The sequence below is a fragment of the Rutilus rutilus genome (genome assembly GCF_951802725.1).
Source record: "Rutilus rutilus genome assembly, chromosome: 21".
Lineage (NCBI taxonomy): Eukaryota > Metazoa > Chordata > Actinopteri > Cypriniformes > Leuciscidae > Rutilus > Rutilus rutilus.
This window is the reverse complement of record NC_140226.1, coordinates 13774561-13788724: the sequence shown is the minus strand read 5'-3', so window position 1 is coordinate 13788724 and position 14164 is coordinate 13774561. Positions and strand designations below refer to the sequence as shown.

The 14164-nt window shown below is 37.7% G+C and overlaps 1 protein-coding gene across 1 annotated transcript; it reads right to left on the bottom strand.

The window, feature by feature from the left end:
* Window positions 1-84: 84 nt before the first annotated feature.
* Window positions 85-11713, bottom strand: ccdc175 (coiled-coil domain containing 175). Its single transcript, XM_084393641.1, has 19 exons — window positions 11595-11713; window positions 11313-11398; window positions 10714-10825; window positions 10451-10586; window positions 8734-8962; window positions 8532-8654; window positions 8322-8431; window positions 8156-8237; window positions 5025-5161; window positions 4825-4935; window positions 4665-4736; window positions 3862-3997; window positions 3651-3782; window positions 3397-3535; window positions 3092-3171; window positions 1183-1335; window positions 990-1092; window positions 855-898; window positions 85-518 (listed from the first exon to the last, which is right to left on the bottom strand). The coding sequence occupies exons 1-19, from the start codon at window positions 11659-11661 to the stop codon at window positions 369-371; spliced, it is 2202 nt and encodes a 733-aa protein (XP_084249767.1). The 5' UTR covers window positions 11662-11713; the 3' UTR covers window positions 85-368.
* Between the last annotated feature and the right edge of the window lie 2451 nt (window positions 11714-14164).

The window sequence follows — 14164 nt, the reverse complement described above, 5'->3', positions numbered from 1 at the left end:
GAAATTAATAACGTTACACTAGTTAACATTAACAATAAACAATACAGTTTTTTTCATCTTAGTTGATGTCATGCATTTAACAGTACATTTTTTAAATCAAAAGTTGTATTTGTTAACAGAAGTCAATGCATTGTGAGCTAAAATGAACACCATGAACGTTGGTATTTTATTAACTATCATTATCAAGGATTAATACAAACTATTTGTACCATTTTTACTAATAATCAATATAAATGTTTCTAGTAAGACTGTTCTAAGATATTTCAAATCAGCTAGAAGTTGCTTGTAAAGATTGAAATCTCGGTTGGAAATAGTGGAAATGCTGTTCCATATTAATATAAAGTGTAAATGTTTATTTCCTGGCTTTTCTAGTTTGGCTTCTCTAACATGGAACTCATCCCCACTAACTCTTTCTCCAGCCTGTTGTTGACGTCACTGATGTGATGTTTTCTTTCTTGAATCCTTACTATGAGACTGTATATGCTCTCCACAATCTTCTGGTCTTGATCTGCAGATTCCTAATATAAAAGACTCGTGATTAGTTCATTTATTGTAAAGTAAAGTTCATCAAAACATCAAGGTCAGAAAAGACTTTTCAATAGCCACAACATAAAACATGCAAGTTCGTCAGTTAAAGGAACATTCCAGCATCTGTCGCCGTCCTTCAGTTTAAAGGAGAGCTTAAATGCAGGAATGTGCAGCTCTTCCATTAGACTTTCACTGTAAGTACATTACTTTAAACACAATTTTGTATTTTTGTAACAAATGGAGGGAGAAGTCGAGTAATAATCGACAGCATACCAACAGTGATGTTGATTGAGCTTAATTTGTATATTTCGCTTGTTTTCTTGTACCTCAGTAAGCAGCATATCTGTAGTCCAGGTGTCTACTAGACTCTCTAGGGATGGAAAAGACACATGATTGGTCCTGGATCATTATACTAAGAGCACTATAGTTTAAAATGCCTAAGTGATTGTCAAAAGACTCACTAAAGAGGAACTGCTTTCCCTCCGTCATCCACTTGGCCTCCTGCATATACTTTTCCTTGTCTTTCTCTGCATCCAATATTTCCTCCTTTATTTGTTCAATGCACTGCAAGTACAGAGCTGTTAGAAAGCACTGTTGCGAAAACATCTCAAGCGATATGCTGATGTGTCTGTGCTGATTAGCGCAAGTTTTCACCATATGCAGACGACTGTTTTCCATCTGAACTTGCTCAAGCATGACCCTGTTCTCATAGATGCTTTTTTCGACTGCACTGATCTCTGCAGTGTTAGAAGTTAACGTCGCCATATGCTTGGCCCTCAAAGTCATCAATTCTTTCTTCAGATCATCCTACGTGGCAGCAAACATACAAATAGACTCTTAAGGCAAATAGACTCTACATACACTAATCCGGATACATTTGAAAACGCTTATTTTTCTCTACATTTTAGCCTTGCTGAAATTGTTAAATTGCTATGTTGTTTTTGTTCTAGAAAAACATTTTGAAAATGCTTTCTCAAGTGGATAAAACAATTACGTTTAGTCATGTGATGCACACTGATAGATATCTCTGTTTATACCAGTATGTGCCTGCTATCCCAGACAGCAACATAGGATCGGCCCAGATCTGTCCCACATCTGGTACATGTGGAATCCACAAAACATACTGTTTTTCGCCTACTATATACACTCACCTAAAGGATTATTAGGAACACCATACTAATACTGTGTTTGACCCCCTTTCGCATTCAGAACTGCCTTAATTCTACGTGGCATTGATTCAACAAGGTGCTGAAAGCATTCTTTAGAAATGTTGGCCCATATTGATAGGATAGCATTTTGCAGTTGATGGAGATTTGTGGGATGCACATCCAGGGCACGAAGCTCCCGTTCCACCACATCCCAAAGATGCTCTATTGGGTTGAGATCTGGTGACTGTGGGGGCCATTTTAGTACAGTGAACTCATTGTCATGTTCAAGAAACCAATTTGAAATGATTCGAGCTTTGTGACATGGTGCATTATCCTGCTGGAAGTAGCCATGAGAGGATGGGTACATGGTGGTCATAAAGGGATGGACATGGTCAGAAACAATGCTCAGGTAGGCCGTGGCATTTAAACGATGCCCAATTGGCACTAAGGGGCCTAAAGTGTGCCAAGAAAACATCCCCCACACCATTACACCACCACCACCAGCCTGCACAGTGGTAACAAGGCATGATGGATCCATGTTCTCATTCTGTTTACGCCAAATTCTGACTCTACCATCTGAATGTCTCAACAGAAATCGAGACTCATCAGACCAGGCAACATTTTTCCAGTCTTCAACTGTCCAATTTTGGTGAGCTCGTGCAAACTGTAGCCTCTTTTTCCTATTTGTAGTGGAGATGAGTGGTACCCGGTGGGGTCTTCTGCTGTTGTAGCCCATCCGCCTCAAGGTTGTGCGTGTTGTGGCTTCACAAATGCTTTGCTGCATACCTCGGTTGTAACGAGTGGTTATTTCAGTCAAAGTTGCTCTTCTATCAGCTTGAATCAGTCGGCCCATTCTCCTCTGACCTCTAGCATCAACAAGGCATTTTCGCCCACAGGACTGCCGCATACTGGATGTTTTTCCCTTTTCACACCATTCTTTGTAAACCCTAGAAATGGTTGTGCGTGAAAATCCCAGTAACTGAGCAGATTGTGAAATACTCAGAGCGGCCCGTCTGGTACCAACAACCATGCCACGCTCAAAATTGCTTAAATCACCTTTCTTTCCCATTCTGACATTCAGTTTGGAGTTCAGGAGATTGTGTTGACCAGGACCACACCCCTAAATGCATTGAAGCAACTGCCATGTGATTGGTTGATTAGATAATTGCATTAATGAGAAATTGAACAGGTGTTCCTAATAATCCTTTAGGTGAGTGTAGTATGGAAGGGATAGTAGTCATATTGAAGGGTTAGGGTATACTAACCCTAACCCCACAAGAAAATTTTGAAAAACACATGAAAATGCTAAAGTCGCAAACCGGCGTTTTCAAATCTATCCGGATTAATGTAGACGTAGCCTAAAACCATCAATTTAGCACACAATTTGGAAATGTGAATGCCGAGTAAATATTAACCTTTGGTTGTAGGAGAGCCGCAGTCTGCTTTGTGACCTTCTGAATAGAGAACTCAAGATTTTTCTTTTGGTTTTCCAACTCTGGTAAAGGGAAAAAACACAAAATCCTTACAAAAACATCTGAGTTAACCTACTACAAGTGCCATTCAATTTAACCAAACATCAATTTACTGTGTATGCTAATCTCTATTCTTTCTCATTTCAATCTTTTGCAATTAGAAACCCAGACAGCAACATATTGTCAGCCTAGATGCGGGCCACATCTGGTACATGTGGATTCAACGCCTACCAGATATGGGTCTGTACCTGTTATGAGGTTCTTTAAAGTCGGATGTTTGAGATGGTCAATGTCTAACTGAGACTCCACTGCCTCTAAAACCGACTCCTTGACCCTGAGCTCCTGCTCTTTCTCCATATGAGCTTGAGCGATCGGTTCTGCATCCCTCTTTTGAATCACAAGACATACATTTTTAGTCTGCAGATGCAGTTATGCACGCTTCCATCTTAAAATGTTTTATTGAGCTTATAATACGTATACAAATATGGATTTTCTCTTGTACAGTGAGCTGTAGAATTTCATGCTGGTAGTTCGTTTCCAGTTGTTTTCCCTCTTTCTCAGTGTTGGACAGCTCTTCTGTCAGATCCTCTATCACTGAGTTCAATAATATATGGTGGTCTTGGAGTTTCTTTTCCTGCAAAAACAACAGCATGTTTAGATACAACTATGTCTGTTTGTATTGCCACCACTACTGATAAGTGATTCTGTCAGACCTCCTCGAGAAGCTCTCCATATCTCTTCTCTGTTTGTTCGATGGATGCATTCATCTTCCTTACATACTCCTTGTGTTCCTCTTTTAGAGTTTTGAGAGACTGACTTATTTTCTCTCTTTCAGCTTCAATTACAGTCCTGGGTACAAATATGTTAATGTCATAATAATGACCATGTTAAGTCTTTCCCCGCCATTGATGGAATTTCCGGCAATACATGCTTTCACTGTTATATGGTAGGGGGCGCTATTAGACATCTTCTGAAAAAGTACAGAATCTCCGGATCAAAACACAGGAGAAGAAGAAGCATGTGTTGTAGTCTTTGACAAAAACGCGATATTCTCAGTTTGTTTTTTTTTTTCTTCAAAATGTTGCGTTTTTATGGAAATTATGGAACTTTTTCTTGTTTAGAAGCAGAGACTCTGTTCTTTCTTTTTATTCATACAGCACAATTCTCTGGGGGCCATGACAGTTTTGTGAAAATGATCAAAAACGCTGGCTGACAACTAAAAAAAAGAAAGAAAAGAAAAAACGCTGGCGGGGAAAAGGTAATGATTTGAGGAGATAACATAATTTATTGATTTCTCATGGTCAGCTGTCTAATGATCTTTAACTAAATTTGCTTTAGCTTTACTCAAGATAAACTGCTTCTTCTATTCAAAGAGTATATCGAGTTTCTCTTTATTACGCAATTACCTGGAATTTTCTCAAGTATGTTTTTCAGGTTAGTCTTCCATAGAAGATAGATATAAGTATAAGAAGTATATATCATCATAAGTAATATTAAAATAACATGTTAGACAGACCTGATCATGTTCTGTTTGGCCAATTGACTTTCCTGTTCCTCATGAGTTTTTCTGAACATATCTTCACTGATTCTGAGAGACAACCATTCAAATAAAGGTATGAAACAATTTAGTTGTAATGTAGTAAGACAAAACCAGAAAACAAAAGACAGGGCCATACATGTTAGCATCATGAAGCTGTCTCGTCTCTTCTTTCATGTTTTTCATTTCAAATCTACATTTGGCAATGGATATAATGTCTTCATCATGTCTCAGTTTATTCTCCTCCAACCTGGAACAAAACAATCATTTTAAATATACATTTCAAGTTAGTCATCAGGATGAAGCAAAGAAGAAAGAGGACTAAAGAGACAAATGTACCGTTTGGACAGACTGTGTTTTTCAGCAATCATGTCATCTTCCTTTTTCCTCTGAGTGCTGAAGATGTCTGACAGTTTAGCGTGCCGCTCTGATAGAGCAATTTTCACTTCTTGTTCCTCCTTGATCTCATTTTCAATCTGAGGAGAAATCACAGATCCTTACTCTGTCTCAGACTTCAGCCTGCTCTTTACAGATGGCTTAGATGGGCAATCCATGTCACCCCAAAATCAAACCATTTGAAGATCTATTATATAAAATATTATATAAAAAAATAAAAATTAAGTAATATTATAAACATAAAAAACATTATGTATTAAAATAATATATCATAAAAAAATAAACAATATTTATATAATATTTTTGCATAAAATAAAAAATATCAGTTTTATTACTGTAAAATTCAGTATACACCTTATTGATGATGTATACAATAAATAGACGAGCAGATGAGCCCATAAAATGAATGCAACGGTTAAATGGCTAAGCGTTTTCTTTATAATGGTTTTCCATGGAAAAATGCTTAATGAGAAACTGTGTTGCAGTTATCTGCTTGCCTATATGCTTCATCAATAAGGTGTATATTGAAATTGGTCTTTTATCACTGTCTTACTACAATATACTACATTAAAAATGACTGGCAGGCAATGAAGGAAAGCTTTGTTTTGCCCTCCAGGTGGGCGTCCCTATATAAAGGGTGACGTCATGTGAAAACTAGGAATACGTCTATTGAAGGAACACTCCACCGTTTTTTCATATTAAACTGTGTTATTCCCTTAACTAAGACGAGTTGATACATACCTTTCTCGTCTCAGTGCGTGCACTCAATCGCTCTGGCGCGCAGCGACACTTTGATAGCACTTAGCTTAGCCCAGTTCATTCATTAGGGTCCAAACAGAGATGAAGTTAGAAGCGACCAAACACCTCCACGTTTTCCCTATTTAAATACAGTTACACGAGTAGTTACACGACCAAGTATGGTGACACAAAATAAAACGTTGCGCTTTTCTAAGCGGGTAAAAAGGATAACTATAATGTATGGCGGAATAGCACTTTTGGGAGTACTTCCACTGGGCTCCTGAAAAATCCTCTCCCCCTCTCCCTCTCACTTCTGTCATTAGAACCAACGTGACTTTTTACTGCGCCGAGTCGAAGTGCTCCCAAGTGCTATTCCGCCATACATTATAGTTATCCTTTTTACCCGCTTAGAAAAGCGCCACGTTTTATTTTGTGTCACCATACTTGGTCGTGTAACTACTCGTGTAACTGTATTTAAATAGGGAAAACGTGGAGGTGTTTGGTTGCTTCTAACTTCATCTCTGTTTGGACCCTAATGAATGAACTGGGTTAAGCTAAGTGCTATCAAAGTGTCACCGCGCGCCAGAGCGATTGAGTGCACGCACTTAGACGAGAAAGGTATGTATCAACTCGTCTTAGTAAAGGGAATAACATAGTTTAATATGAAAAAATGGTGGAGTGTTCCTTTAAATAAGGATATTAAAGGAACTGTTTTTATTAAGCACGTTTCATTTATAATGTTTGCACCTTTTACCAAATTTGACCTTTTCCGCACAGGTAAAAGTTTTGTTTTAGGGCCGGATTTACTAACAGCTTGCGCCAGCGCAAACCCGTCTTTTGGCGTTAAAAAACTACTGTCAGGATTTACTACAGACGCGCAGTGAAAAATTTGTGCTGAAAAGGCGTGGACACAGTTATTTTTTTTCAGCTGCTCCTTATTGCATATATGCATTTGTAGGAGTTTTCCTTTCAGACACCACATTTATGTGAGGACAGTATTTAAATGAATCACGCAACTCGATTTAATAAGGTTTGCGCTAGTCAATTTACTGGTATTTGCACCATTATTTACCGCCCAAACAAAGTCTTAAACCAGACGCTAATTCGCGCTGCTCTTGGTAGATTGCGTTTGTCATTATGGAAATTATCCGGTTGCGTCTGTGTTCTTTTATTTGCATGTCGCCAGTAGATCACGCGCAGAACTTTCCACTCCCATCGGCACTTTTATGCTCACACGCTGATTTGCCCTGTTTAGTTAATCTGGCCCTTAGTGTTGTTTATATACTATTTATTCATATTTTTTATTTGCTTGCTTTTTATGTTTTCAATTTGAATATTAAAGTTTTAGTAATTTTGTTACATGCTTTTGTCTTTTGTAGTTTACTTTTTTTTTTTTTAGCTCTTTTAATTTTTGTAATTTTAATACATTTCAAATTTGTATTTATTGTTTTTCACCTAATATTTATATTTTATTCAAGCTTTATTTCAATTAACGAAAGTTTTCATTTGAGTTAAAGGAGCCGTATGTAAGATTGTGGCCAAAACTGGTACTGCAATCACTCTCAAATTACTGTAGAGCGGTGTATCCCCTCCCCCTCCCCCCTGACTCGAGGTTGCCAGATAGGCTGCAGGATCCAGCAGGAACATAGGCTGCTACGTAGTTGTGGTAACGAGAGCAGAGCTGGCAACCCCGATGCCGAAACACTACTGACTTTGTGATTGGTAGATAGGTGGAGGGTGGCGCTTCAGGCCAAAACACAAGATGACAACATCAACATCAGTTGAGGGCTGCAACTTCACTTTTTAAATGACAATATCCTGGCCGGACTACTGTTGTCAGTGATATAAGTATTTGAAATGAACATGATTTCTTAATGTCTAGTGACATATCAGGGCCATTTTATGATTAATTGAAATACATTTCTTACATACAGCTCCTTTAAAAACAGTACACTGACAGCCATAACCAGTGTCACCATATACGGTTGCAAGGAATGTAGGTAGATAGATAGATGGATAGACAGATGGATGCTCAAATATCCAGACCAGGCGCACACCTATTGACTGCTTGAACTATATAACATCTAAGGGCAGTCCAGCACTCAGCTGTATTAAAGGTCATCTATGCACATTGTGTCTTTGAAGAAAAGCATTATAAAAAGCTCAATGTGATGGCTGCTCAGCGGGACCTGCCAGAGGCAGGAAATCGATGCTTCAGATCTGACATCTAAAGACTGAGATTTGAGGGTTTTGATCCCTACGAAAAGAGTGCATTAAACACGAGCAGCCATTCGTTTATTGTCAGGAGTTTTACAAAGATGTCTGCCTCTACTTACCTCTAACATCTGCTCCTGAATGGCCTGAACTTTCTGTTCAAATGCTTCTGCCAATTCAAGCAGTTCTCGCTCATGAAACTCCCTGTTGATTATTAATAACAAAGCTGATTTCTGTTGACCAGAGGTGAAGAAAACAGAAAAAGACAACTGTTTAGCAGTAAGTTACTTTTGTCGATCAAGTTCTTCTGTCTTACTGCTCTCCTCATGAAGCCATTCTTTGCACTTTATTTTAGATGCATTCAGTCCAGCAATGTTCTTCTCCAAGTGGGCGATATGCTGAAACCAGATAAACGAATAAAGCATGCCATACAAATCATCCCATACCAACACTATTGTATTATTGTTTTGGCATTTTACATCATGTGTAGATTCTTACGTTTTCGCACTGCGTGACTGTCTCCTCCTTGTCTTGGAGTTCTGATGTAATGATATCCAGTTCCCTGCGAGTTTCTGCATTGATTTTTCTTTGTCCTTTAATCTTAAGAACAGTTTCCTCTATCTAAACAGGGAAAATATGAATTAAATCCCAGCTTTTGAGTGAAAATCTATCCTGTTTGAAAAAAATATGCTCAGTCTACCTCCTTTCCTACAGTGCGTTTGCTTTCAGCAAATGTTTTCCTCTTCTGAATCATGTTTTCTTTTAGGTCCCGTTGGGCTGTTTCCACCTGGACAATTTTGTCCTTCAGTGACTGGATCTCATTCTGTTTTTCCGTAAGCAGTATCTTTGTACCAGCTTTTTTTGACAGCTGCTGATTCATCTGATCAACAGCATCTCCATAGTTTCCTGTAATGTTTTCTTTCTCTCGACTGAAATATAATGACAAGAGAAAAGTGACATGTGAAGGCCAAGTATGGTAACCCATAGTCGGAATTTGTCCTCTGCATTTAACCCATTCAAGTCAGTAAACATGCATTTTATCATTTGTGAGTTATTAATGCTAAAGTGTGTCATTTCTATAGCACCAAACAGAATTGCAAAAATAATGACCTTAGGTGTGTTCGACTTGATGTTATGTCTTATTAACAAAGTTCGGGAGAAGCACATTCAGATAATTAATCTAATCATTATGGGAGGAGCTCATCCAGTCATCTCAATTAACATCGGGACTCGGGAGGTATATATACAGCAGTTTTTACCGCTGTTCCATGACAGTTTTTCAGCACCCCTCCACCACCCCATCTCCTCACTTACTAGTCCTATCCCAAACCTGGGATGGGGGAGTACTCTGGGTTCGGGCCATATTCCGAGCTCGGAGACCTCTCCGCATCAGCACACCAAATACGCATAAATTACTACATCTGATTTTATGTACGTGTGAACTAATTATATATAACTGTGAACTCGTGAAGTGTCACTTCGCAGACCAATCGACTTTCTAGAAATTTTGTATGACTTAAAGGGACAGTTCACCCAAAAATGTCTGTCATCATTTACTCACACTCAAGTTGTTTCAAACCTGTATGAATTTCTGTTTTCTGCTGGACACAAAAGATATTTTGAAGAATGTCGGTAACCAAATAGTTGATGGGCCCAGTAAATGGGTTTGGTTACCCATATTGAATACCCATTTAAAATTTTTGGTGAACTATTCCTTTAAGATGGTGCAGATGCCATGCGACTATGACATATACTGTATGTCATCAAAGTAATGCAAGAGCGATTCGAGAGCAATTCTGCGCAGATTCTCCAGAGCGGCTGCACAAGCTCTGAAGACGACACAGCTGTTTCATGATTGGCCGGATTCACAACGATCACGTGTGTTTTGTGTTCATTCTGATACATTCAGGTCAGGTGATGCTCACAAATTTGTGTTTTCATAACAGTAAAAACACTTTTCATGTACCCATAATGTTTTATTGTGTCTTGTCTATCAAAATAAAACTAATACAAATATATAGACCCACTTTATTGATATTTTATAGGCTTATGTTTAACTTTATTCTTGTATATGGCGCTTAAGCAATAAAGTACTGAATGAACACTGTTTCTGCTTCATGAAAACACCCGAAAAGCTTGTGTATTTGACAAATATTATATCTTATCCACTTTCTCTGATACAGTACACAAGCACCACTTTCCGGCTGTCTGACTTTATGTCTCCGTTTTCAACTCCCCCGACTGCAAGCGATCAGTTACATGCAACCACAGCTGACGTCGAACACACCTATTGCTTTTACAAGAAAGTTAATGTTGAAAGAAATGTGCACATGCATTTCAGCTTTAAAAATGGTACAAATAATAATGGAAACTACATTTCCCATGATCCCCATGGGTCAACATGTTTGAAGACTCACAGCAGAACAGCATTTTCTAGTTCAAAGATTTGTTGCTTCTCCTCCATGGATTGTATGTCATCTACTACAGATTTCAGCTCAGACTGAAGTTGATTCAACACTGCAGCATTGTCTTCTCTGGCTGCAGCTACACAAGCTTCAAAAACATCAACAAATATCTTTAGGAAGTTACAGTTTCCCATTAACCATGAGTTGTTGCCACAGCATTTAGACTTTTATTTCATGGATTCAACAGGTTTCCAAAGATTTGTGGATGAACTCACCTGATATTTCATTCTTGATTTCATCCTGTAGGTTAATGTTTCGATGTCGAAGCTTGCTCGTCTCAATGGTTTCAACCTCAAGTTTCTCACGTGCTGTTTTTCTAGATGATTCCTAAATAAGATTGCCACAGTGATCTGAACACATACTACATTGACCATTCCTGTAATGCAGTATCTGAATTTGGTAATTTGTAACTTTAACAGGAAGTAAAATTATTTGTTTTGTTTGAAGCATTTTGATTGGAGAAAGGAAAATAAGAAGAAACACACCGATTTTTCATGTTAGACGGTATGATGCCACTTAAAATTGCGACATCACTCAAACTAGTCATGAAATTATTTGAATTCACCCCTATGTTGACTAAATTTTGACAAAAGAAGAAATCTGTTATTAATTCCATCTCTAAAAATTGTGAATTTGATCATTTATAACGTTACTATCTTAAGAAAAGTATTACAGGGCATGTAGCCTACTGCAAAACAGAAATGATGACACATCGGATATGAGCCGAATACATGACCCTTTTTTTGAAAACCACAGTAAAGAATGGACCAGTTTACGAGGACTCAGTTAAATAAATGTAAATACTAGTAAATACCAGCTCTTTAATGGCTTCAGCTGTCTCTCTCAGGTGGTGACTTGCTTCTTGACTAAAAGAAACCCCTTCTTCCCTCAGTCGTGCATCTGTAAGGTGTAAATTAATCTACATTATTTCACTGAACAATTAAAACTCGATTCTTAATATGTATTATATAAAGACAGGACACATTGAAATTGGTATGACTGAGGCGATCCTAGTATTTAACACTAACGTTAGTTGGCGGATGAATTTGTGTGCGTAAAAAAAAAAAATGTTCCCCTTACAAAGACATTTTCTTACCTAACTCGCCCAAATGTTCTAAGGCAATTCTTACAGCTGGGAAATCCGGTACCAAACAAGCCGCCATATTATTAAATATTATTTTATTTTTAAACGGGAAAAGGACGACAAGCGACTGGCAGAAGAGTTGAAAACAGCAGTGCGACTCGCACGCAGTTCATCTGTGTAGTGTGTAACGTTAGTGTGTAGTGTGTACTGCACACGTTGGCATGACGACCGTCACTCACAGCAAGTGCACAGACCCCCTGTGTGATCTGCATTTTCCTTATAAAATTGCAGCTTTGGAGTATGTAGAAAGATTATGAAGTAAGCAGATCTCAAAGTCTTACCCCGAGGGGTGTGTTCTACATGAAATCCCATTACTATTCCTTACTTATTTATTTGAAGGAATATGTTCAGTTTGTATACTATTTCAAGAAAGATCATCATCTGTGGCTAACGTTACTTTTTTAGTTATTTATTGTAAAGTATCCTGTTTTAATAAGTATTTCTTTCTTATTTTCTTTAAAAAGAATAAATAAATATTATTTATTTATTTAAATATTTTTTTTTTTGTGGATTTAAAGTCTTACAGAACGTACAGTTCTTACAATTCACACAGAACGTGTTTTTTTACCGCTATTTTACCATTGTCTTTCAATGTAAACACACACTAGACAGACATCTTTAACCGTTGCACTTGTTCTGCAGCGTCTCGCACATGAGAGGACATTCTAAAAACGTGGCGCTCACGTAAAAAAAAAAAAAAAAAAAATCTACTTTTAAAGTCCCCATGAAATTTAAAATTGAAGTTTTTTGGCTTTTAGTATGAATACAGCCTTACTGTTATCTATGAGGTAGTGTTTCAAAACAATGACAAAAAGCGTACCGCCCACATTATAAATATGGCACATAGTGCTCTATACAGGGGATTGGGAACGAATATGCTTTCCATTGGGGTGAATGAAGTCTGGTTTCACGTTAGTGTCACGCAAACACACAGTTTGTTCCCGTCCAGAGACAAGATAGCACAGAGCGGATCATGTGCTCGAGCTGGTGCCGACCGTATCAGAAACGTATCAGACCCATTTGAATTCTGCACAGAATACTGTTTTTTAAAGCGATATGGAGGAGATCAGGAGGAGAAACGGTTAGAGATTAGGAGGAAACTGCGGCTTTACCAAACTCAACAGCTCTGGCCAAGCTGTGATATAAACAAAATGCTATTGGCTATTTTAAAAAAAGGGGAGGAGCTGATCAATATGTCAAGTCAAGTCACCTTTATTTATATAGCGCTTTTTACAATACAGATTGTTTCAAAGTAGCTTTCCAGTTATGACAGTGGACCTTTAAAAAACGTGTCTCTAGACCTTGTGCTTTTTTTCATTCCACTGACCTGCGTCTCTCGTTTTTAACAGCAAAAACACATTCTGTGTGAACCGGCCCTTAGAGAACAAAAAAAAATAAAAATAAAAATAAAATATTGTGGCAACCAGTTTCCACCAAAATAGGCCTACTATTGTTGTTATTGTAAAATCCATCTACTGTCTACAATAAACAGACTATAAGTTTGGCTAAAACTATGGTTATGGTACATTTTTTGTATTATTTGTCTCATGTGGAAGCTGGTCAGGATATCAGTCCATGCACCGTCATTGATATGATTGCTAATCCTTTGTATTACAGCACTGTAGGATGTGCTTTGATGGATCACAGAAGTAGCTGAAGCAGTGCTTCTTTTGAGGGCCTGTCTGAACCTGATACCCTTTTGTAATCTTCTGAGACAGTGAAAGGAAAGGAGGTAGTTTGATGTGGTTCATCAACTCTTTGAGAATCTGTCCTTTTTAAAATGTCCATTAGAGAGCACTGTTGGTCCTTGTAAAACAGTAGACAGTGAGCCCAACGTCCCTGACTTGAAATGCAATTAGAATGGGCTGGAACTGCAGTGTTGCTATTGATTTCCTTACCACAGCATCTAGAAAATATTGTGTGTATTTTTTATTTCTTTTCACAATGTATGGAGTTTCTGTCTCGGTCCAAGGCTGTGGATTTGAGTCTATGAGTTAATACGCTTAGGCCAGAATACTATCAGCAAAAGTCTATTAACCATACACCTATAATTGATTTTCACAAGATAATGTTTGTATTAGTGCTGAGATGGCAATCCACAAGTTGCTACCACAGTCTTTGTACTCTGTAAAAAAAAGAAAAGTTGCTGCCTTAAATTTTTAAGTATAATTTCAACTTAAATGACATTAAACTGACTTAAAAATGAGTTGAATCTTGTATAACTTGAAAATTGCTTACATTTTTATGAGCAATGTAAAATCAAATGTTGTCATAACTTATTGATCATATAATTTTGTTTTACAGTGTACCAACAAAGGATGAGATTCAAAAACATATTCAAAAACATACTCTGAATCGTGCAAATAATTTGTTTCTGAAAGATGAGTGCTTTGTAATGATCTTCACCTTTCAAATCTAAAAAAAAGTAGAAACATCAATAATGCTAGTCTGGCTGAATGAGATTGCACTCGTTTTCATCTTTCCCAGTCTGAAAGTTAGAGCTCCCTGCCAATGCAGTTGAA

Excerpts from the sequence above, each read along its gene's own strand:
- ccdc175 (XM_084393641.1), bottom strand. The coding sequence starts at position 11,661 with ATGGCGGCTTGTTTGGTACCGGATTTCCCAGCTGTAAGAATTGCCTTA. Across the intron at positions 3,998-4,664 it reads GCCAAACAGAACATGATCAG|GACTGTAATTGAAGCTGAAA; the intron begins GTCTGTCTAACA and ends ATTTGTACCCAG. Across the intron at positions 899-989 it reads GGGAAAGCAGTTCCTCTTTA|AGAGTCTAGTAGACACCTGG; the intron begins GTGAGTCTTTTG and ends TTCCATCCCTAG.